At 40.1% G+C, this 23,444-nt stretch overlaps 2 protein-coding genes across 4 annotated transcripts; one reads left to right on the forward strand and one right to left on the reverse strand.

Moving 5' to 3' along the window:
• Nucleotides 1-4,815: 4,815 nt before the first annotated feature.
• On the reverse strand, nt 4,816-13,743 carry LOC106675848 (uncharacterized). 2 transcript variants are annotated; one of them, XM_024800604.2, is made up of 12 exons: nt 13,683-13,743; nt 13,409-13,444; nt 8,620-8,655; nt 8,466-8,513; nt 8,117-8,164; nt 7,906-7,953; nt 7,030-7,077; nt 6,778-6,955; nt 6,598-6,696; nt 6,435-6,512; nt 5,970-6,261; nt 4,816-5,044 (listed from the first exon to the last, which is right to left on the reverse strand). In XM_024800604.2, the coding sequence occupies exons 1-12, from the start codon at nt 13,703-13,705 to the stop codon at nt 5,016-5,018; spliced, it is 963 nt and encodes a 320-aa protein (XP_024656372.2). In that variant the 5' UTR covers nt 13,706-13,743; the 3' UTR covers nt 4,816-5,015. The 2 variants fall into 2 exon arrangements, with proteins under 2 accessions (XP_024656372.2, XP_076737202.1); XM_076881087.1 differs by lacking the exon at nt 8,620-8,655 and having other exon boundaries at nt 13,683-13,734.
• Nucleotides 13,744-13,868: 125 nt separating this feature from the next.
• Nucleotides 13,869-17,914, forward strand: LOC101471478 (heat shock 70 kDa protein 12A-like). Of its 2 annotated transcripts, none has more exons than XM_014411239.4 (4): nt 13,869-14,150; nt 14,476-14,700; nt 14,770-14,941; nt 16,110-17,914. In XM_014411239.4, exons 1-4 carry the CDS (start codon nt 13,869-13,871, stop codon nt 17,177-17,179), a joined length of 1,749 nt encoding a protein of 582 aa, XP_014266725.2. In that variant the 3' UTR covers nt 17,180-17,914. The 2 variants fall into 2 exon arrangements, with proteins under 2 accessions (XP_014266725.2, XP_076737206.1); XM_076881091.1 differs by having other exon boundaries at nt 14,022-14,150; nt 14,463-14,700.
• Nucleotides 17,915-23,444: the final 5,530 nt, after the last annotated feature.

The following is a 23,444-nucleotide window of genomic DNA, read 5'->3' on the forward strand; positions in this document are numbered from 1 at the left end:
TTGTTGCAGTGACCGGAAGTTACTAAACTTCATGAGTGCATGCACTCACTTCAAGAACCGTATAATTATAAATATGAGCGTGGTGAAAGTTGGGCAGCACGCTAACGTATTTTGTGTGCTCGTAAGGGTCTGACCCTTTCACTGGTTTGATTTTTTTCCTCGTATCTTTTCTTTGACTTTTCATCAAGTCTGTCTTTGTACGGACCGGCATTGTTCTCCTTTGTTTTGTACATTCCTTTTTGGGGGACAAAGAAAAAGCAAGAATTTATTGGAACTGAAGAATGAACGTTTTGCGGTGCTGCAAATGCTTGCATTTGATGCGGTACTTGGATTGTTTTGCCACGAGTTACCGGCATGCAATGCGCGAAAGTCACGTGGTCTGTCAATCTCTATTCAAAAATGTGGGTGTTTGATGGAGAGTTGCGGTTAGTGAGAGTTTGGAGACAGTTTGGAGGTTTATGAGAGTGAGGAGAGAAAGTCAGGAGAGAATGGAGCCAGCTAAGAAGAGGAGGATGTCCTCCCTTGTGTGGGAACATTTTGATCTTATTCCTCCCAACAAGGTATGTAAATTTCTACAGAAGATGTATTTTCATAATACTGATGGTGCAATACAATTTATGTTAAGCTGTCTTTACTTTTGTACAAGGTGAAGTGTTTGCTATGTGCCAGGCAGCTGGGATTTAACAACAACCCCTCATCCATGCTTAGGCACTACAGAGCTTTGCATGAGAATAAGGGGAACAGCGATTGTGGAGCAAGACCAGGTGAGCCATCAATGCAATGATAATATAGCATGCAGTAATGTTACTAAATGATATAACAATATTATACAACTGTTATAAGTTACGTGTGTGATATTTATATTTGTGCTTTATCTTTATTGTCTTTCCTCAGGAGAACAATCTCAAATAGATGAAGACCTGGTTACCATGGTGATTGAGGACTCGCAGCCATTTAGCATTGTGGAGGACAAAGGATTCAAAAGACTTGTTAAACCATTAAATCCTAGCTATGTTCTCCCCACTAAAGGTTATAAAAGCAGTGAAAATTTAGTTTTTACAGAATAAAATGTGAACAGGCAGGACTGAGGCTCAAAGCCTCAGTGTGTAGCTGTCCATACCTCAATGTTACAAAAGCACAACCACTGTCCACACCCCAACCACACCTCACCTCACAGTAAATGATCATTTCCATTTTAAGCATTTCCAAATAATCATGTTCCATACTGCCAGTATAAATATACACAGTATACTGCCATCACTACAATATACATGTGTTACACACTCCTTTTGTTGTTGACATTTACAGGCTGTGTGCAAAATGCCACACTCTTCAAATTCATGCCAACTAATATTTTTACGTCCAGTAGGTGTCCTACTAGAGCAAATGAAGCTTCAAGACGCTTTGCGCTGGGTTGAACCAATTGCATGAAAAGCTTCAGTGCTTCATGAAGCTTCATCTGCCCATCACTAGTCTCCACTAAAATGTCCAAATATCCTGGACGAGCCGCCACTTATGTTACGACCCGGCTCAAAAGCCGCAACATAAAAAAGGAGATGAATACCAGAGTATGGATGAGAAGAGGTTTTATCTTAAATTGGAATAGCAGGTTGGCTCAAATGGCTGATGCCACCAAGGCAAAGACAAGTGAGCTCCCTGGGAAGCTTGCCTCAGGTATGCTTTTATCCACACCTGACTAGGTGTGGCCAATTAGCACCAGCTGAACACACTGAGCAGATTAGAGGCCGCAGAGGGACGTAACACAACGTTCACATTTTGGACAGATGGTTTGAAAGAGGAGTAAAAGAAGCCATCTATGTCCACTGTGAGCAACCATCTTTGAACAGAGGCGGTGGTTTACGATACCAACTCTCTGCCATCTATAATCCAGTTTTGAGATCCCTTCCCAGACGCCTTAACGCCCACTCAGATCCTGGGCCATCTGACCTCAGGAAATCACATGATAGGGTGGGGCCAGGTTTCACAATGAGCTCAGCCGAAACCCTGGCTGATTAGGTCCCACACCCGTTTTCACCCGTTTTGGCTCATGTGATTAGTTAGAGGATCATCAGGGGGTCCTTTGTCCCTCTTTGGGGGGAAACTCCCACTGGGTTTAAATCTGGGACTCTCCACCATTTGACTCTTAGAACTGAAGAAGCTTCTCGGATGAGAGGTGAAACGTCTTCAAACAACTCAAAGAAGTCAAAAAGGTTGATTGTTGATTCTGCTTCAGGCAAGAAAACTGACTTCAGTCTTCTTGTCTGTGCCTGCAGAGCTCATCTTTAAAAACAGCTGCTGTAAGCCTCTACAGTTCCCAGAAACTGAGACGTGTTTTCTTGTGGATACTTGTTCACTGTGATTTATGGTTAAAAGAAGCTACACACAGAAAAACTCAGTGTATGCGTTAAATGCAGAGACAGGAGGGAAGCACCACAAGTACAGACTTAGATCTAAAGATCTAAGTTGAAGTAAATCGAATTGATTATCTGAACCCAATCATACTCAACATTATATTTTTAAACATGTAACCTCCTATAAGCTAGCAGCTGTGATCTTATATTATATCCAGTAAACATGACATTTGTAACACTGCATTATTCTTGTACGCCAAAACACAGACTTAACAATGTGGTGTATGCTGTACAGTGCAGTGAGGTATGCTCAGACCTCTACATTGGAGAGACCAAACAGCCACTTCACAAGCGCATGGCACAACACAGAAGAGCCACCTCCACAGGACAAGACTCAGCAGTCCATCTGCATCTTAAGGATAAAGGACACTCTTTTGAGGATGCCAATGTTCACATTTTGGACAGAGAGGACAGATGGTTTGAAAGAGGAGTGAAAGAAGCCATCTATGTCCACTGTGAGCGACCATCTTTGAACAGAGGCGGTGGTTTACGACACCAACTCTCTGCCATCTATAATCCAGTTTTGAGATCCCTTCCCAGACGCCTTAACGCCCACTCACATCCTGGGCCATCTGATCTCAGGAATTCGCATGATAAGGTGGGGCCAGGTTTCACAATGAACTCACCCGAAACTCTGGCTGATTGGGACCCACACCCAGTTTCACACCTTGGCTCAGGCGATTAGAGGATCATCAGGGGGTCCTTTTGTCCCTCTGTGGGGGGTCACTCCCACTAGGTTTATATCTGGGACTCTCCACCATTTGACCTTAGAACTGAAGAAGCTTCTCGGATGAGAGGTGAAACGTCTTCAAGTAACTTAAAGAAGTCCAGACGCTTTTCTTTGCAAGCTCCTTTGATTATTCTTGTATAGTGTTCGGGTCTGTGAGACCCGTTTTCATTTTTTTTTTTCCAAAAGAAAAATTAAACAATTAATTATTTTTTCAACCTGAAATTCATTCGCTTTGGCTTATTTTCTGTGAAGAACATAAATCCGAACACATTTTCAATGACCGTATACTGTACCTCCCCCCACGCATTTACATTACATACAAGGTGTTCGGGTCCACTGGACCCAGGTCTAGTAAAAGTGTTGAAAGTGTAGGTCCTGTGTTCACACACTCTGTCTTCCTTCTTTCTGGTGCTGCTGATAGTGTTTCCTTCCCCTCCTGCTCCCACACAAAGTTCAACTATTCAACTATCAACACCGTCTGCTCTTACATTCCCAAACATTTTACCCTCTTTCTTGAGGGATCCAAATTTTATTTTCTCATACCCTGTCCCACCTGCAAATTAGGGGCATAACACTATAAATAAGACTTTGCCAATATGGTTCCTTCTCACAAATGATCAAGATGAGAGTAGACGAGTACCCCATCAGCAGCCAGCTCGTCAGCAGCCAGCTCCGGGACCATAACAAGCCCACAACACAGCAAGTAAAGAGAAATGGATGTCAAAAAATGGTGAAATTGAATGTTCTTCTTGCCCAAGAAATGAGCCACCCTGCAGAGCTGCTAATGTGATAAGGATGCAACCAGGGCCAGCACGGCTGACAGTTACTCATGTGCAGGACATCAAGTCTTCATTTGAGCTTTTCATCCCAGATTCCATCCAGAAAATTATTCTGGATTGCAGTAATCTAGAAGGAAGGTGTGTTTTTGGAGAGAGGTGGAAGGAGATGGACCACGTTGATCTACAGGCCTATTGGGGTTCTTATACTTGCTGGAGTTTTCAGGTCCAAAGGGGAATCCACAGAATCCCTGTGGGATGCAGAAACCGGCAGAGAATTTTTCTGTGCATCAGTGTCTCTGGAAAACTTCCACAAAAATGTGTATGAGGATTAATAGATGTTGGCGTGTTCTCTTTACTCTTCACCACTATCGAAAATTCCTCTTGTCACAGCAAAATGAATGTCATAAATTATATCTGGCCTCCAGAGGGCCACAAAACTTCAACTTCCTTCCACTTTGGTCTGAGCCCCTCAGTCCTCCAGTTTGTTCTTCTGACAGATTAACGCACACTCAAATCGTGCTGACTATCATCTTCTGCTCCTTCCACTCAATTTTTTCTAAAGTCAAATCACATACATCCATAATAGTGGCCTACTATGAGGCAAAAACAAAGACGGAGCATGTGTTTTTCTTCATTTTCCTTGGTTTACGTTAAAGGATGTCCCAAGTTTTAAAACACACAGGACACTAAGAATGGTCAAGTCAAACATGTTAATTTTATATAAGCCAAGGAAATAAAACATGCACCTCTTTCAAAGCAGTACTTTCACATTACTGTCAGTCGGGGGTAAAATGTTCTGAAATTTTTGCCATGGGTGTGGTCTCTGGTCTTCTGCAGTGGAGAGATGAAGCAGGGCACTTGTTGGGCAGTGTCAGGATGGCAGAGGGGACATGTGTTTATATTCAAATAAATTTTATTTATATAGCATCAAATCACAACAACAATCAAGGCGCTTTATATTGTAACGTATACCTTACATTAAAATATACAGAGAAAAACCCAACAATCATATCACCGCCTATGAGCAAACACTTTCGTGAGAGTGGGAATGAAAAACTCTCTTTTAACAGGAAGAAACCTCCAGCAGAACCAGGCTCAGGGAGGGGAGGGGCCATCTGCTGCGACTGGTTGGGGAAAGAGAAGAAAAACAGGATAAAAGATATGCTGTGGAAGAGAGTCAGAGATTAATAACAAGTATGATTCAATGCAGAGAGGTCTATTAACACATAGTGAGTGAGAAAGGTGACTGAAGAAACAATACTTAATGCTTCATGAGAATCCCCAGCAGCCTACACCTATTGCAGCATAACTAAGTAACTAAGCGTCACTCTGAGACAGGATATTTCTCATTTTAGAGATATTGTGCAAATGGAAGAAAGCAGTCCTACATATTTATTTCAAATTGTGCTTTGAAGAACATATTCTGGTCAAAAATGACTCCAAGGTTCCTCAAAGTGTTACTGGAGACTTCATACTGTAACATAAAAATGCTACAGTATGAATTGAACATGGATGCTGCAGAATGTAATATGCTGAACTGATTTTAAAGTGTAAAGTAATGCGATTCTGTAGACCTTTACTTTGTTCAGGGATGAACGCAGGTGGTGACTTAAAACACCACCTATTATTCACGGTCAGTGCAGTCTTGAGATCCCTACTTGGGTGTTTCAACCTCCACTCACCCCTTGCCTCATGTGACTTCAACAACTCATGTAGGGTGGGGTAATGTCTTACTAAGGTTTTACATCTTGTTCTCAGTGACGTTTTCCATACCTTGGTTCATGTGATGACTCACATAATCAAAAGTGGGCCAGCGACTCTCATGACCACCTCCAAGAGGAAAGCCTCCAATAGCTTTTTTAAAAAAATTTTTAAATCATCTGGAATGCTCTAGCAATTACTGTAAAACTGAAGAAGCCTCTTGGATAAGGGTCTATGTTGCCATTAAAAACCCAAAACGAGTCCAGTTTTCTTCTTTTCGATCTCTCATGGATATATTAAAAAGAAATAACTCATTTTATTTCACAAGCTACGTTGGAGTTCTCTTACTTCTACATTGTTCTGCTGCATTGTTCCAGAGGTCTCCACTCTCGTTCATGCCCTGTAATGGGCAAAGACATTTAAGGACCTTTGCAGAGTGGCCCTGGCAGGGTGACATGGCAAAATCAGTTGTGATCTCTTGTGGGAAAATGTTCCAAGCATCTTGCCCAGGATGATGATTTATCCAGTCAGGCAGAAGAGGGGGGTTGTTCAAAGCAAATAAACCGCTCAGCCAGCGGCACTTCGAGAGGAGGTTATTCAAGCTAGCATCATGAATTTCACCTTCCTGTCCATGGAACCCCTGCCATTGAGAAATTATTCAAGTTTAAATGACAAACATTTAATTCAAAAAAGAGCTGTTGTGTTTAAGTTACAGTTTCTTATTGAACAAACAATTTAATAACCTGGGTTTGGTTTCATGTCCCACAAATGCACAGTGTAGTGTATTTACAATGTGTGCAATGTCCAACAAACCTGAGCAGCAGTGTCTATGAAACTGTAGTAAAAAGCAAGCTGAAGGTTGTGAAGGGTTAGCTTTGTGTATTCATGAACCTGAAACAAATAATGAAACCTGTCATTGATCTTTATCACAAAAGCTTCAGTGATCATGTTTAACACATCCCAAACACATCAGTACCTTCTGAGATGCTTGAGCGTGGTCTGCATTTAGGTTAAATGCTAACTCTATCAGTTTCTTCTTCTGTTCCATATCCCCTGTCCCACACAGAAAGCTGCGCTATAATTCGCAGAGGGAATAAAAATATTTTTTATAAGAATAAAGTTCATATTACACTATAATCTCACTCTAATGCCCCACCTGAATCCAGGCTTTGATTCTCTCTGGGGTGCTGTGAACTTTCTGCAGATAAGGCTTGATTCTTGCCCAGTCCTTCCTCAGCTCTTTATACATCTCTTTCAGTCTGGTTTCATTCACTGGGTTGTTCATGTTTTCAGAGTTCCCGGCCTGTAGTGCAATGTCAACCTCTCCTGCCACTCTGGTAATAGTAATAGATAATGTTGAAATTGTAAAAAAAACAGATGGTGTTAAATCCACGTTTCAGTACAGTACCTGTCTTTGAATGATTTCAATTCTTCTTCAGTTTCTTTATGTGCAGATCTGTGGAATAGTGTTTGGTACAAATAAGTGATTTGTTTCTGTTTACATTAGGATTAGATATATATAAATAATAATGGATTGCATTTATATAGCGCTTTTCGGGACCCCTCAAAGCGCTTTACAATGCCACTATTCATTCGCTCTCACATTCACACACTGGTGAAGCTACAATTGTAGCCACAGCTGCCCTGGGGCGCACTGACAGAGGCGAGACTGCCATATCATGTCATCGGCCCCTTTGGCCATCACCAGTAGGCAGTAGGTGAAATGTCTTGCCCAAGGACACAACGACCGAGACTGTCCGAGCCGGGACTCGAACCGGCAATCTTCCGATTACAAGACGAACTGCCAACTCTTGAGCCACGATTGCCGTATTAGGTATTTTTGGTTCCCCAGGTGGTTCAAATTTCCTGTATCATCTGAAAACTATGAATTAATAATTTGTCATGACTTTTGAATTCCTTAGTTGCCAAAGAAGCTATTTTGAATCTAAAAATAAGAATACATCCACCAAACTAATTCTTTGTTCACAAGCATACAGACACACCAACAGAGGAGTTCCTTAAAGATGAAAACTGGGGAAAATCAAATTTAAAGGCAGCAAGTAGTCATACAGGTAACACATTTAATAATAAGTTATGAACATGAATACCTAGATACGACACATTGTTGTGCTCTAACATTAAGGTATTACGTTAATGTATCTATGTGCCAAGATTGTTTTCTGTTAATAAAATCATAAATAAAATAATAAAAGCTGACTGTCACCACAGCCTGGATGTGGATTTGAAACATTTTTAAGCCTTTTATGCATTGAAATGTGTTTACCTTTCTTCTTGGAGTTTCTCTTTATAAAACTGTTCCATTGCAGCCAAACTGTTAAAACAAATCAAATATATATATATATATATATATATATATATATATATATATATACACACACACATATGTGTGTGTGTGTATGTGTTTGTATGTTGTTTGACAGTGGATACAAATACTGTTTCATGGGTGTCTATAAATATTGCAGAAATATAATTACCCTGCTTTTCTGAGGCTCAGTTGGTAAAATGTGTTCACCTCCGTCAAACTATTTAAAAAAGTAAACAGATTAATCTGTTAAAACACATCAGATCACAAATTCATCATTAAACAATAACAGATCAACAATTTTAAACATAATGTCAAACATATACTAACTGTTTAAATTCTACATTTGTCTTTCAAATCAATTTTGTTGTTTTTGTAGGCCACTGTTAATAAGCAATATTGCAAAGTTATTGATCAGTCACACCACTCTGCAAAAGACTGCAAAATTTCACAGTTTAATACTTTAACAATGTAAGTGCAAATATGTTATGTGATATTTCACCAGATTATACCAACAGTACCTCTCTTTGACTGAATTCAGTTCCTCCTCATGACGTTTCACCACCATACTGTGAAACAAATATACAGCATGAACAGATAAAACAGGATGAAATAAAAAGAGGAAATGAGAAACTTGAGGCACTTGTGAAATATGAGAAAAAAAAGAATGTTTACTTTGCCTCACAAAGTTTTTTTCCCATCTCAGCCAAACTGTTTAAAAACATCATAGAGAAGTTATTCACAATATACAATATATTCACTCAGCCCCTTGGTTAGAAATACATCTGTATCTACAGTTTTGTGTACAAGTCCACCACCGGATTCACCACCACCAGCTTGTAGAACATGCTTTAGCAGCAGTAACCTGCAGTGATGTAAGATAAGAAAAAAACGTTATTAATCCCTCGGGTGGGTTCCTCTGGGAAATTCGGTTCCAAAAAAAGCACAGCACCGACAGAAGTTACAGAGTTATAGAATATTATATATATAAATATATACACACATAGATAAAATATACAAAGGGGATAAATAGAATAAATAGGAATAAAATAAAAATAAAAATACAAGTGAATTGCACATTTCAAGTATAGAGTCTATTGCACCGTTGACTATTAACAAAAAAGTATTGCACAAAAGGTATTGCACAGTGAAGTGGCACTACAGCTTAGTTGTTCCCCACTTTATCAAGTCTTGTGCTTTGTTCACCCCTAGCTTTGCAAACCTAAGCCATTTAGTTATGTTATTTTAGATAGAAGAGGATTTCTCTTGCAATCCTTACAAGCAGCCGTGCTTGTTCAGTCTTTTTCTAATTGTGATGTCATTAATGTTAACCTTTAACCTGCTCACTGAGGCCTGTAGAGTTCCTGGGTTTGTTGCACAACCTTGTGATGAATTTGCTGCAACACACACTCCTAGGAAGAATGTGTTGTTCTCTAGCATATTGACATGAACTCTCCATATGTAATGATCCCCCACCCTTTGGTTTTGTTACCTGGATATTTCTTTAACCTCCTAAGACCCAGACTCCTCCACGGCATGCATTTTTAATTTCTCTTTGATATTTGGGCATATTGGGACCCGATGAATGTAAAAACCAAGAATTTCCAGATTTTTTATTTATTTATTTTTTTTTACCTATTTTGTGTTTCTAAGAAAAATGAGATCCACAGATGAGGATATTCGTTTAAAATTTCAATAGAACAGTAGCAGTATAATGTATGTATCACCTGTATGTGTCATCAAACCATCTTTGAACAGAGGCAGTGGTTTACAACACCAACTGTCTGCCATCTATAATCCTGTTTTGAGATCCCTTCCCAGACGCCTTAACGCCCATTTACATCCTGGGCCATCTGACCTCAGGAAATCACATGATAGGGTGGGGCAAGGTTTCACAATGAGCTCGCCCGAGCTTAAAAACACTACAAAAGACCAAGGATAAAGGAGGACTAGAACTACCTAACTTTCAGCACTACTTCTTAGCCAACAGGCTTCAGTTTATCTCAGGATGGCTAAAACATACCCTCTTAGATGAACCTTGGCTAGATGTAGAACAAGCACTTTGCAATAATCTAGAGATCTCAGACCTACCATTTATCAGCTCAAACATCCTATGACATGAATGCTTTAAAAGCATCAACATCAGCTCTTCTCTGACAGCATGGTGGGAGTTTCTAAAATTGACGGAGTCTTCATTAATCCCATGCAAACGTACACCTATCTGAACAGAGGCGGTGGTTTACAACACCAACTGTCTGCCATCTATAATCCTGTTTTGACATCCCTTCCCAGACGCCTTAACGCCCATTTACATCCTGGGCCATCTGACCTCAGGAAATCACATGATAAGGTGGGGCAAGGTTTCGCAATGAGCTCAGCCGAAACCCTGGCTGATTAGGACCCACACCCGCTTTCACACCTTGGCTCATGTGATTAGGTAGAAGATCATCAGGTCCCTCTTTGGGGGGGAAACTCCCACTGGGTTTAAAGCTGGGACTCCCCACCAATTGGACCTTTAGAACTGATGAAGCTTCTCGGATGAGAGGTGAAACATCTTCAAACAACTCAAGAAGTCCAGACGCTTTTCTTTCCAAGCTCCTTAGACCACACTTCCTGATACTCAGTAACACAGGTCTGGATTTTTGGAATGTTTCTTTTCTTTTACTTACTAAATCAGTAAAACTAAGTTTAAAAATCAATGTTGTCAGGTTTCAGGGGCGAATCTCATCCATCTCTCCACCCTCATGGGAAGGGCTGAGGATCCCCAGACGAGAGGTCACCCAGTAGCCACCGAGCAGAAGCTAGAGGGGGCTGCACCGGCGTGCCTGCCGGCTCTGCCGGCAGCCAGCTGTGCCAGAGAGAACCGAGCCGCAGGCCCAGAGGCCCGAGGGCCCCTCGCACCCCGGCAGAGGCCTGACCGAGCAACAGGCGCCAGGTCCCGCCAAGTAGCCACCGGGAGTAAGCTGGTACATACCTGAGCGCCCAACCCCGGACACCAAGAACCACCAATGCACCGACCCCTGAGGGCATCAGTCACCGGCAGGGAGTGTGGTGAGAGGAGATAGGCCTCCACACTTTGGAGGGCCTGGGAGTTCCCAGAGAGGTGGAGTCTAAGACCCGACCTGACATATAGACACAGACAAACAGGCACACACAGACACAAACATGCATTCCCACCCTCATGCACACATGGACATGTACACACAATCACACTCCCCAAACATACTCTATACCCTGGGTCCAGGTACCCTCGCCCCCAGAGGGGGAAACAGCACCCAGACCCAAGAGATGTTACCCTTCCCCCCGGGGTGGAGGCAAGCAGCAGCAGGGAGGCCAATCGGACAGCCAACATCTCCTCCCAGCCCCCCTGCCCCGATGGCTAGTAGAGAACGGGGGTGTGTGAAGACCCCATACCTCCCTCCTCCCGCTCATGTGTAGTGTTGCTGCGTGTTGCTCTAAAGTGCATTTAATAATAATAATAATAATGGACTGGATTTATATAGCGCTTTTCAAGGCACCCAAAGCGCTTTACAATGCCACTATTCAGTCACTCTCACATTCACACACTGGTGGAGGCAGCTACAGTTGTAGCCACAGCTGCCCTGGGGCAGACTGACAGAAGCGAGGCTGCCATATCGCGCCATCGGCCCCTCTGGCCAACACCAGTAGGCAAGTAGGGGTAAAACAAGGGAGAGCATGGTGCTGCTGCCAGAGAGCAGCAGGTGTTAGCACGGCCCCTCCCGAGAACCCTCAATGTCTACATGGATTTAAAATTGAGAAGTGGGCACCGGCGCCAGAGGTAGGTTTGAGTACACAGACCGTCCACTGGACGCCGTTAACGTGCCCACCCTCAAGGCCCTGTATATATGTGTGTGTTATGAGAGTGTAAGTAATGTGGATGTCTAAGTTGTGAGATAAAATTGAGGCACAGGTGGCCAGAAGGGGGCAGAGGGGGGGGGATGTCTCCCCTGCACCCTGGTGACACACCGCACCCCAAGGCCCTACCTGTGTGGGTGAGTGTGGTGGAGCGGGAAGAGGGAGGTAGCTGGGGATGGGGAGGGAAAGAAGGGAGGGTTTTTATCGTTAACTCTGTTTTCCTGGGTCTTTTCACGTGTGTTATGAATAAATCTTCTTTTTTTCATTACCAGTACTAGTTTTATTTTGTTGTATTTATCCGCGACACCTTAAAGGCCGGTCCGTGAAAATATTGTCGGGCATAAACCGGTTTGTGGCGCAAAAAAGGTTGGGGACCGCTGCCCTACATGCTTGTACCTTGGAAAATGTTTGTCTTTGTGAGTATTAATGTGTTCAGAAACAACTTTTAAGTGTTTACATGAAGTGAACTGTGATGCTAATGCAACGCATGTGTTAAGCTAGGCTAATCATTAAGTTTGTAAATTAAGATGTGTATTAGCTAGCAATTTATTTTTACTTTCTGTATATTTCAGTTACCAAAAAGAGATGGCAAGGAGAAGCCTCGAGAGAGGAAAAGGCTTAAAAAGATCTTCATTAAAATCACAAAAAGCAAGCCTTGTGTAGAGATCTCATCTATTTTGTTCGCTGGCTGTCTAGCTTCACATGGTCACGTGTCGTGAAGGCAGGTACAGGTTTACTAAAATAAGATAGCATTAACACTTTGAGAGGATTCACAGTTAACAGTGAATATAAATGCTAAAACTAAATATATATTGCACAGTGTTACCCCCCCCCCCCCCCCCCCCCCACACACACACACACACACACCATTAACAAATGGTTCAGCCTTGTTTTCAGTAGCGAGCGATGCTTATGATTGTGCCAGAGCACATTTTGAACAACATCATGGGAATTTCAGATTTCACATGTGGTTGGTTGTTACACTCTGGAAATGGAATGAAGGTGAGTGTTATTAACCCTCTGGGGTCCACAGAAACGCAGCACCTCCAAAATCACTGATTTAACCTGACATGTGAAAAAAAAGGTTTTGATTTTGCCATTGCCATTTGAAATCTGCAGCATAGAAAATATGTACAAAAAAACATGTACAAAATTCAGTAAACATAAACCTGAACTCACCAGAAATAATGAATGATGTTCTACAAAACTCTTCAATGACAATAAACTACCAAAATATATTAAGTACATGTCTGTGTTGGCCTGTATGCTAAATGGCCACTTCTGCTGTTTGTGTTACTATCTGGTGTATTAGGGAATTGTATTCCAGAATTATGAAGAAATATTCATGCCCAAAAATATTAATTTTACATTAAAAAATTATAAGCATTACTTTCAGAGTAAGGTTTATTGAGGTTTTTTTTTTTTTTTTTTTTTAAATAAAATCTTATGATGAGATGATCACATAGCAAAATATAGTATAATTCATGCAGTCTATCCTATGTTCAGCTGTGGAAACCAGGTAAATGAAGCAATTTTTAAAATTCCTGATCAGAAACATCAAATAATATTAAAAAGAGCGAATCCTTACCTCAGCTCCTGTGGAGCTGCTGATTGATTCCGATCTCTAATTTGAAGGTAAAGAAACAGGGATATCACAGATATCTAGGCAGATGTCCAGAGAGGAAAAATACTAAACCTAAGCTATGGACTACATACTCATCATATCATTTCAAACTAAGGAAAACTGATGAACAAAACTTTAAATTACATTCAGTCATTTTCATGTTTATATACTTTTAACTTGTATAAACATTTAAATCTGACAGTTTATGCAGTGACACAGGTTGATATAAAGTATTTACCTGTGGATCTTTTGAGTACTCATCGTGGTGTGTCTTGTCTTGTTTAGTGAAAGTCTTTTTTCAGTCTGACACAAGTACGACTGTTACACTGAACTCCACAGACCAGGGGGTGGAGTTCAGTGAGGTCCGCCCCCTGTTTTGTTCATAAATACTCTGTAACTGCTGCTCTTCAGCACTGTTTCCACAATGGATAACTCATACATCATAGCGATAGACTTTGGCACTGCATACAGTGGATATGCTTTTAGTCTGACAAAAAGAGAAGCAGAAACAGAACCTCGTTTAAAATACTGGGGTCAACAGGTTTCACTGAGGACCCCAAAGACTCCGACCTGCATCCTTTTTGATGAGCATGGAAAATTTCTCAGCTTTGGTTATGAAGCCCAGTCAGCTTATTTTAGAACACGAGGTGATGAAGCCAGAAAGAAATTCTTCTTTGAATGCTTCAAGATGTCCCTCTATGGCAAAGTAAGTGTAAAAATCTAAATATATCAATAATCTTATATTATGGTTTAACACTTTCTGCGTTGTGCTGAGTGTGTTATAGATGATTACAGTATAGTTAAAGACTTTTAGCTCTTGCATTTTCCTGATCAACCTTATTAATTGTGATATAATGTAAGATGATAGCCACAAGAACATAAACATAAATACATCAATTTTAAACATAAATATCATCTTTTGGCTAGTCATTTTTGAAAAAGATTTTAAATCTCTGTAAATTGCTGTTTGATTTAGACTCTCACGTAGGAAGTTACAAACCTATTAACTAATATCCAGTCTGCCATCATAGAAAGTTAATAGTGATGTGACAATTGAAGCTGCAAATGGACGGTCAATGAAGGCACTGAAGGTGTTCACAGAAGCTCTGAGATACCTGAAGGAGGACGCTCTGAAATGCATCTCAGAAAATGCTGGTGGGAAGCAGTTCATAGCCTCTGACTTCACCTGGGTGGTGACTGTACCTGCCATATGGGATCCTTCAGCAAAGCAGTTCATGAGAGAAGCTGCGACACAGGTAACAAAGACAATAAACAGATCAACTGTTCTGCTTAAAGTGAAAAATTTATTTACCTTTGATTTATAGGCAGGAATTGTTACCACAGGCAAGGAAGACAGACTGGTTATTGCACTGGAACCAGAGGCAGCCTCAGTCTGGTGTAAGAAGCTGCCAGCTGATGGTTATAAAACAGAAAATAACAGCAGAGTCACATTCGAACAGGCTTCAGGAACACAATACATTGTGGTGGACTGTGGAGGTACTCTATGTTTTCATAGTGTAATTTTTCTTACTTTTACATTTTACTCACACAATGTTGTTTTTGTCAAAGTTTACAGGAATTCAGAAAATTTAAGTTTAACGATGTATTATTAATAAGATGAAGATTATTTAGACAGAACACCTCTCCCACATAATGTAGTGTTTTGGATATTTATTTATGTTAGCCTGGGAGGATGAAACTAAAACCATTCAGGACTCTCATTTAAAACATTGAATCGAGCTGTTGTTAGTCAGAATTGATACCAGATAACTAAATTTATATTGCTCCAAAACTTATGGAATCAATTACAGGGAAGTCAAACTAAGGAATCATTCTTTTCAGCACAACCTCACGTGTTTGAGTTTTGTGTTTGTTAGTGTTTGTTTTTACAGTTTCATTTTGACATACTGTATTAACACAGTTGATCTAAAATCAGACAAAAAACATAAAATCGGAGTAGAAAAAGTTTATAACCACAAACATGTTTATTGAATCATATTTCACAACTTTTAATGCAAATATAAATTGTCAATTTTAAAATCACATGCATCAGTTTTGCAAACAACAAAGTTATTTGCAGCTGTTTACATTTACCCCCGTTTTAAATAACCATTTCAAACTATTTACAGAACAATCCGCTGTTCTGGATTCAATAAGATGCCACACAAATTATTTGTGCCACTCCAAAAAAAAAATTATGTCCACTATAAAGGAGAACATCACAGCCTGATACCTGCAGGACTGACAGTAGCAGGTGTAATCAGCAGTCGCCTCATTGTTCTGACACATAACACAAAGCTATCCACGCTACACACTAACTACACAAGTCAACAAATTTAACTACACACTACAAACGCTAAACATCACAAATCTCTCACATCTCAAAACTCGCTCTCTCTTTTTCTGGTCTTTCTCTCTTTCTCTCTCTCTCTCTGTTGCAATTACAGCTGCCAGTCTTTTAGGGTATGTCTCTACCAGCTTTGCACATCTAGAGACTGAAATCTTTGCCCATTCCTCTTTGCAAAACAACTCCAGCTCAGTCAGATTAGATGGACAGCATTTGTGAACAGCAGTTCTCAGATCTTGCCACAGATTCAGAAATGTTTCCAACCCCTGGTATAGATGCTATCACTTGTCACTTTTAATTAATTCCTGTGTTTTGCAGGTGGAACCATTGACATCACTGTTCATGAAGTCCTGGAGGGAGGAGCCCTGAAAGAGCTGCACAAGGCCTCAGGAAATGATTTTGGGGGACAAACTGTGGATAACAAATTCAAAGAGTTTCTCAGAGAAATCTTCAGTGATAGTTTGTGGGATGAATATGAAAAAGAGCATCCAGGAGAGCTGCAGAAGATGATGTATGATATCTCAGTTTTAAAAGAGAATGATGATGATGTGGAGATCAGCTGCCCATATAACCTGGGTGAAATGGCAAAAGAAAAGCAGAAAATGGAAAAGTTTTTTGAATCGCTGAGAGGTGTTTCCTGGAATCAAGGAGCTATCAAAATCTCAAAAGAGAAAGTACGATCTTTCTTTGCTGAGAGTCTGAATGGCATCACCAAGAGTCTCAGAGAAATCCTGAAGAAAGGTTTCACCATTAAGTACATTCTGTTATTGGGGGGCTACGCTCAAAGCCTGATTCTGCGTCAGCATATTACCAATCAGTTTGGTGATCAGTGTAAAGTTCTGTGTCCTTCTCATCCTCAAGAAGCAATCATGAAGGGAGCTGTGATGTTTGGAAGAAACCCAGCATTGGTGGCATCTCGAATAAGTGCCTTTACTTACGGGGTTTCTTTGTCTCATAGGTTTGATGCATCCAAGCATAGAGCAGACAAGAGATACACAAATAAAGAGGGCGAGTGGTGTGATGCTATTTTCTGTGTACTGGTGAAGGAAAATGAGGAAGTGGGCTGGGATAAAACCAGTGAGCACAGCTTCACTCCAGTAGAAAGAGATCAGACAGCGGTTACCTTTGCATTTTATCGCACAGAGAGAAAAATCCAAGGTCTAATGTATGTGGATGAGTGGGGAGTAGAGAAAATTGGTTCTATTATTCTTGAGTCACCTGACACAGCACGCGGCATGAATCGTGAAATCAAACTACAAATCAAGTTTGGTGCCACAGAAATGACGGCCACAGCCATAGACGTAGATTCAGGTTCCACTGTTAAAATTGACCTCGATTTTATGGCTAAATCAATAAAATCATTCAGAAACAACGTGTGGCAGAAGTGAATTCATGAAACATCAGGCAAACAAATAGATACATTGTTGTTAGAGCCACTGCTGTCCTTAAGTTATAATAGGTACTCTAGCAGTTTATCTTTAGTCACGGAAGTATTGAAAAATCCTTCTTCTTATGAAATCTGATGAGAACCAATGTGAAGTTACATTGTGGTTATGTTGCTCTTTTTTTTTATTACCATTAAACTTTATAAATAAAACTTTTGTATAATCCAATCCAATTTTAATACACCTGGAATTTTAATTTCTTTGTTTCTTTTCTTCATAAAAATTCTAACCTGTGCCTTAATGTCCAAAGACATTGCAGAAATTTTAATCCTTCAAAATGTATAATTTAAAATATTTTCATTAGTGTATAATTCCTGTTTATATGTTTTATGATCTATCCAGGGCTTTTTCAGTGAACAATTCTTAAAATTTTTTTACCGAAATCATATAGAAGAATAGTTTTGAAAATGTTACTTTGAAGTTATTTGTAGCATTACTTTATTAATTGTAATTTGAATGATAATTCGGGGATTCATCAAATCTGGAAAAGAAATATCCTAAAATTTTGATGTTTTTTCTTCCAAAATGAGTGTTAAAAGGTTTTTCCCATTGGAAGGTACACAGTTACTACTATCATCGTTCATTGCTAATAGCTAATAATAAGTAGACCCTGTATCCTAATGAGCCTGTACAACACCTATTAATGCTTGTTCGACCACAATAAAGGGCTTTCATATGTTGTTTTAAAGCCATTGTTCAATAAAATATTTTATTTTTTTACGATATAAACCTGTTTCTTCCTGTAAGACAGGGGTCCCCAATCCCAGTCCACGAGTGCTGGTGTTCCTGCAGGTTTCAGATCTCACTCTGGGTCAACACACCTGAATCACATGATTAGTTAATTCCCAGGCCTCTGGAGAACTTCAAGACATGTTGACAAGCTAATTTATCCATTTAAATCAGCTGTGATGGATTAAGGACACATCTAAAACCTGCAGGACACTGGCCCTTGTGGGATTCGGGACCCCTACTGTAAGGAAATCAGTTGTCTGTAAAACCTGTGGACTCATCGCATTCACCTGTATTGGAGCTGGAGGATGACGGTCTTCATCTACCTCCAGTAACAATAGCAAACTAATTTCCTGGTTAATTTTGTAAACATTAAAAATACACACAATTTTGTCATTCTATGACAAAATGACCAACACATCACATTTTCTAACACATCATGACATTACAAAAAATACAAAACTGTACTTTACCATATTCCCATTATTATAAGTATCAAACTATGCTCTAAACAACAGGTGGAAAGAAAATTATTTTAGAATATTGCTGTAAATAATGTTTTGCTTTATTTTACACTCCTAATGACTCTGGAAGTGAAATTTGATGGTGGTAGAGTTACCTGTTAACCAACTGCTAAAATAAGTTTCAGGCTTGAGATCCGGTGGAGACTGATCTCTACTCTCCTTACCTGCTGAACTGCTAACAGACACATTTAATGATGGTCATCAGATGTGATTTAACTAAAAGCTTAGCTAAAAACAACTGCAAGCTTTTAACCCTTACTTGTTCATTAAATATGTTAAATTTCTCTCATTCTTTTTAGAAACGGTGTTGGTCAACTTTCTTGAAAATAGTAATAAGTAACTAAATTTGTTTAACATTTAAACAGATTTTCTGCATATTCCAGCACATAAAATAAAATAGTTTTTTATGCTGACACTTACTCTTTCAAATAGATGCACATAAAACACAGCGGAAAATAAATAAAATCGAAGACTCAGCAGTCCTGTTACTCTATTTTCACCTGTATAGCAGGAGTGGGGCAGGTGGAGGTTTGCCCTGGTGCAGGTGTGCCGCAGTGGTCAGTGGAAGAATCTGCGTGTTTCTCTGTGAATTTCACATTCTCGTGGTAGCGTACTCGGTGCTTGCTCAGAGGTTTAGGGTTTTTTTCACTGTAAAAAAAAGTTTTCTTCCCACACAGTGAACAGCGGACGCTAATGTTTTTGTCACTTTTACAGAATCAAACTCAAAGTAAGGTCAGTTCTTCCATGCTTTAAACACTGCACGGTCATACTCTCTCCCACACTTGTTATAATATCCATTGTTGATCTGTACACAGCTGTTGCCACAAATGTCGCACTCGCTTACGTCATTGTCATGACGTAGTAACGCAGCGTGGTTATGAGAAAGTAATAGTAATCTAATTACATTTTATGCAATAGTAATCCCTTATTTTACTCGTTACTTGAAAAAAGTAATCGGATTACAATTATGCATTACAATTAATGCGTTACTGCCCATCTCTGCAGATGCCCAGTTGTGTGTTTTGCTTAACTAAGGAAAATGTGGCACCAGGATGTCCTACAGGAAGAAGGCGGGCTGATGGGGGGATGTGACACTTTGGGCAGTGTTATGGGAAACCTTGGATCTACCTAAGAACTGTTGCAGAAACCCTTTCATAGAAACAGTACTCCCTGATGACCCCTTTCAGCAGGATAATGCGTCCTGCCACAAAGCAAACATGGTTTACAAATAGGTTGAGGAGCACAACAACCGGTTTGAGATGTCAACTTAGCCTCCAAATTCCCCAGATCTTAATCCACTTGAGCATCTGTCATGTGTTTGACAGACAAGTCTGTTGCATGCGGGCTCACCTCAGAGCTTACAAGACTTAAAGGATCTAAAATCTTGGTATAGATGCTACAGAATACCTCCATGGGTCTAGAGGAGTCCATGCCTCAACAGGACAGGGCTTTTTGGCAAGCAAATTGGGGACCAACACAATGGTAGGTAGGTGGTCATAATGTTATGGCAATTTGATGTAAAAACATGTACATAAATAAACAAAACAAAAAATCCAAAAAAGCCCAAACTTTCTTTTTTTGTTTGTTTTTAATTGATTTCAATATAAAACATATAAACAGCAAATTGCCGCTTTTTGTTTCATTACAATAGAAATTTAAGTTATATAAGTTTAAAAATGTATTGTTGATTGATTAGAATAAAATTCCATACTGAAGAAGTACTTCTCAGTTGATTTCTAACAGCTGTACTGTTACTCAACATCCAGCACTATAAAACATTGTAAAGCAAAGCGAAAACAAACAGTGAAGCAATGACTTCCATCAGTATCTGATCCTAGCACACAATCACAAAACAACAAATAGAGACATCTTAGATTCATAAAACCTCATTTTCACATGCTATAAACTTTTCAATTCAATTTTATTTATATAGCGCCAAATCACAACATCAGTTACCTCAATGCGCTTTATATTGTACAGTAGATCGTACAATAACAGATACAGAGAAAAACCCAATAATCATGATCTCCTATGAGCAACCACTTTGGCGACAGTGGGAAGGAAAAACTCCCTTTTAACAGGAATAAACCTCCGGCAGAACCAGGCTCAGAGAGGGGCGGCCATCTGAGACAGGATATTTCTAACTTTAGAGATGTTGCGCAAATGGAAGAAAGCAGTTGTTAAGGTTCACATAATTGAGGAAGGAGAGCACAAACAACCATGGTCCAAGAGCTTGGTCAAACAATTTATTTTAATGAATACACGCGTGGGAAGACCACTCTGTACGCAGACAGGGATTGATCTTCGACTTAATCAAAGCATACACAGATTTTTATAGCATCAGGGTTTGAATTAATGACGCCCCTTCATACGTCACAGACAGAATATATACCTACGTCGAATCAAAACCACAATGACTTTTAACACGGTTTAAAAGAACGTTGTCTTCGTCCCGTCTGGAACATGAGCCCCACATCCTGCCAAACGCTGTTCCTCTTTCCAGAGACAAACATGACCAACTTCTCACCTATAAATGAGTCTAACTAATGTGTGTGTGTGTATGTGTTGACCTTACATGCTCTCTCATCTCACCCGTTGCACTTCTGACCTTTTACCTTTGACCTTTTTAGGAAGGGCCAGAGTCGTCTCTATTTTTTGAGGCGACTGAGGTCCTTCAACATCTGCCAGAAAATGCTGAGGATTTTCTATGAGTCTGTGGTGGCCAGTGCGATCCTCTATGCTGTTGCATGGTGGGGGAGCAGGCTGAGGGTCGCAGATGCCAACAGACTTAATAAACTGATCCGTAAGGCCAGCAATGTTGTGGGGATGGAGCTGGACTCCCTCAAGGTGGTGTCGGAGAGGCGGATGCTGTCCAAGATAAAGACAATGTTGGATAACACCTCCCACCCACTCCATGACATGTTGGTCAGTCACAGGAGCTCGTTCAGTGAGAGACTGAGATTACCGAAAAGCACCACTGAACGACACAGGAAATCATTCCTGCCTGTGGCCATCTCCCTGTACAATGCATCCACTTAACACACTGTTTGCTGCTACAACTACACATGTTTCTTTTCCAAATATTTATTTATAAGTGACTTATGTATGTATGTATGTATATATATGTATATATTGTACTATTCTTAGTTAGCGTATTGTCTGTCTTGTCTTAATGTTGGTTTAAAATGGAGCACTGTAACAAAAAATAATTTCCCCCAGGGATCAATAAAGTATTCTGATTCTGATTCTGATTCTGATTACCAGACCAGAGGCTCATCCTTATGTGTAATAACCTAACTGAAACTATATGTACTATGTTGAATAAATGTTTTAATCAAGAACCTCTACTAAAAGCTTAATAAAAGAATATAAAAGTATAACAGACAATTTGAATAACCTAGTAATTCAAATAGCCTCGTCTAACCTGCTCCTCAGAATAACTTAGACTCTGCTTTCACTTCTGCAAACTCTCTGCAACTTCCTGTCAACTCCTGCAACTTAATCTTTCTGAAAGACACACACACTGTTTAAACCTCTGAATACAATATCAATGCTGCAGATTATATTATTAATGCAATGGTAATGCTGATGATTATTTACCAATAGTAGTAAAATAATTTCCCTGCTCCACACAGTCTTACATATTTGTTTAATATGTGCATTGAAGGACATGTCCTGGTCAAAAATGACTCCAAGGTTCCTCACAGCATTACTGGAGGCCAAGGTAATGCCATCCAGAGTAAGAATCTGGTTAGATACCATATTTCTAAGATTTTCAGGGCCGAGTACAATAACCTCAGTTTTATCTGAATTAAGAAGCAGAAAGTTAGCGGCCATCCAGGTCTTTATGTCTTTAAGACATTCCTGCAGTTTAACTAATTGGTGTGTGTTATCTGGCTTCATGGACAGATAGAGCTGGGTGTCATCGGCATAGCAGTGAAAATGTATGCTATGTCTTCTAATGATGCTGCCTAAGGGAAGCATGTATAATGTAAACAGAATTGGTCCTAGCACTGAACCCTGTGGAACTCCATAATTAACCTCAGTGTGTGAAGAGGACTCTCCATTTACATGCACAAATTGGAGTCTATTAGATAGATATGATACAAACCACTGCAGTGCAGTACCTGTAATACCTACAGCATGTTCTAATCGCTCTAATAGGATATTATGGTCGACAGTATCGAATGCTGCACTAAGGTCTAGCAGGACAAGCACAGAGATGAGTCCACTGTCAGAGGCCATAAGAAAATCATTTGTAACCTTCACTAAAGCTGTTTCTGTGCTGTGATGAGCTCTGAAACCTGACTGAAACTCTTCAACTAAACCATTCCTCTGCAGATGATCTGTTAGCTGTTTGACAACTACTCTTTCAAGGATTTTTGATATGAAATGAAAGTTGTAGTCATGTGTCGGTTGCGAACGAAACGGCTCATAGAGACGGATCTTTGAAGTTAATGACGCAAGCCCGTGGATTTTTTTTCCCTTTCTCTCACCCTCTCTCTCACTAATTTCCGCTACACTCTGCACGCGAGTCTTGTGCTTTGCGCTGGGAAGGGAGGGGGGGGGGGAGTTACACTCTCAGTAGCACAGGAGCAGAGTAGGAGGGAAAGAGAGAGAAAGACAGCGAAGGACAACAATGTCACATTAGAAAGGTATAGTAATGATCCACAACTATTTTCAGTTGCAGATGATAAAGGATTCAGAAAATAGGCTTAATAGGATTAATAGGCTGGTGTGAAAAATTGCTGCCACACCGCCCCCTCGGCCTGTGCTTCGAGATTTCTGGTAGTTAGAATGACTCGGGGGTGTTGATTCATTTAAACTAACATAATCATCCTGCTGCAACCAGGTTTCTGTAAGGCAGAGTAAATCAATGTGTTGATCAATTATTAAGTAATGTACTAGCAGAGTCTTGGAGGAGAGCGACCTAATATTTAATAATCCACATTTCA

This window comes from Maylandia zebra, unplaced genomic scaffold (genome assembly GCF_041146795.1).
Source record: "Maylandia zebra isolate NMK-2024a unplaced genomic scaffold, Mzebra_GT3a scaffold02, whole genome shotgun sequence".
NCBI classification, from domain to species: domain Eukaryota; kingdom Metazoa; phylum Chordata; class Actinopteri; order Cichliformes; family Cichlidae; genus Maylandia; species Maylandia zebra.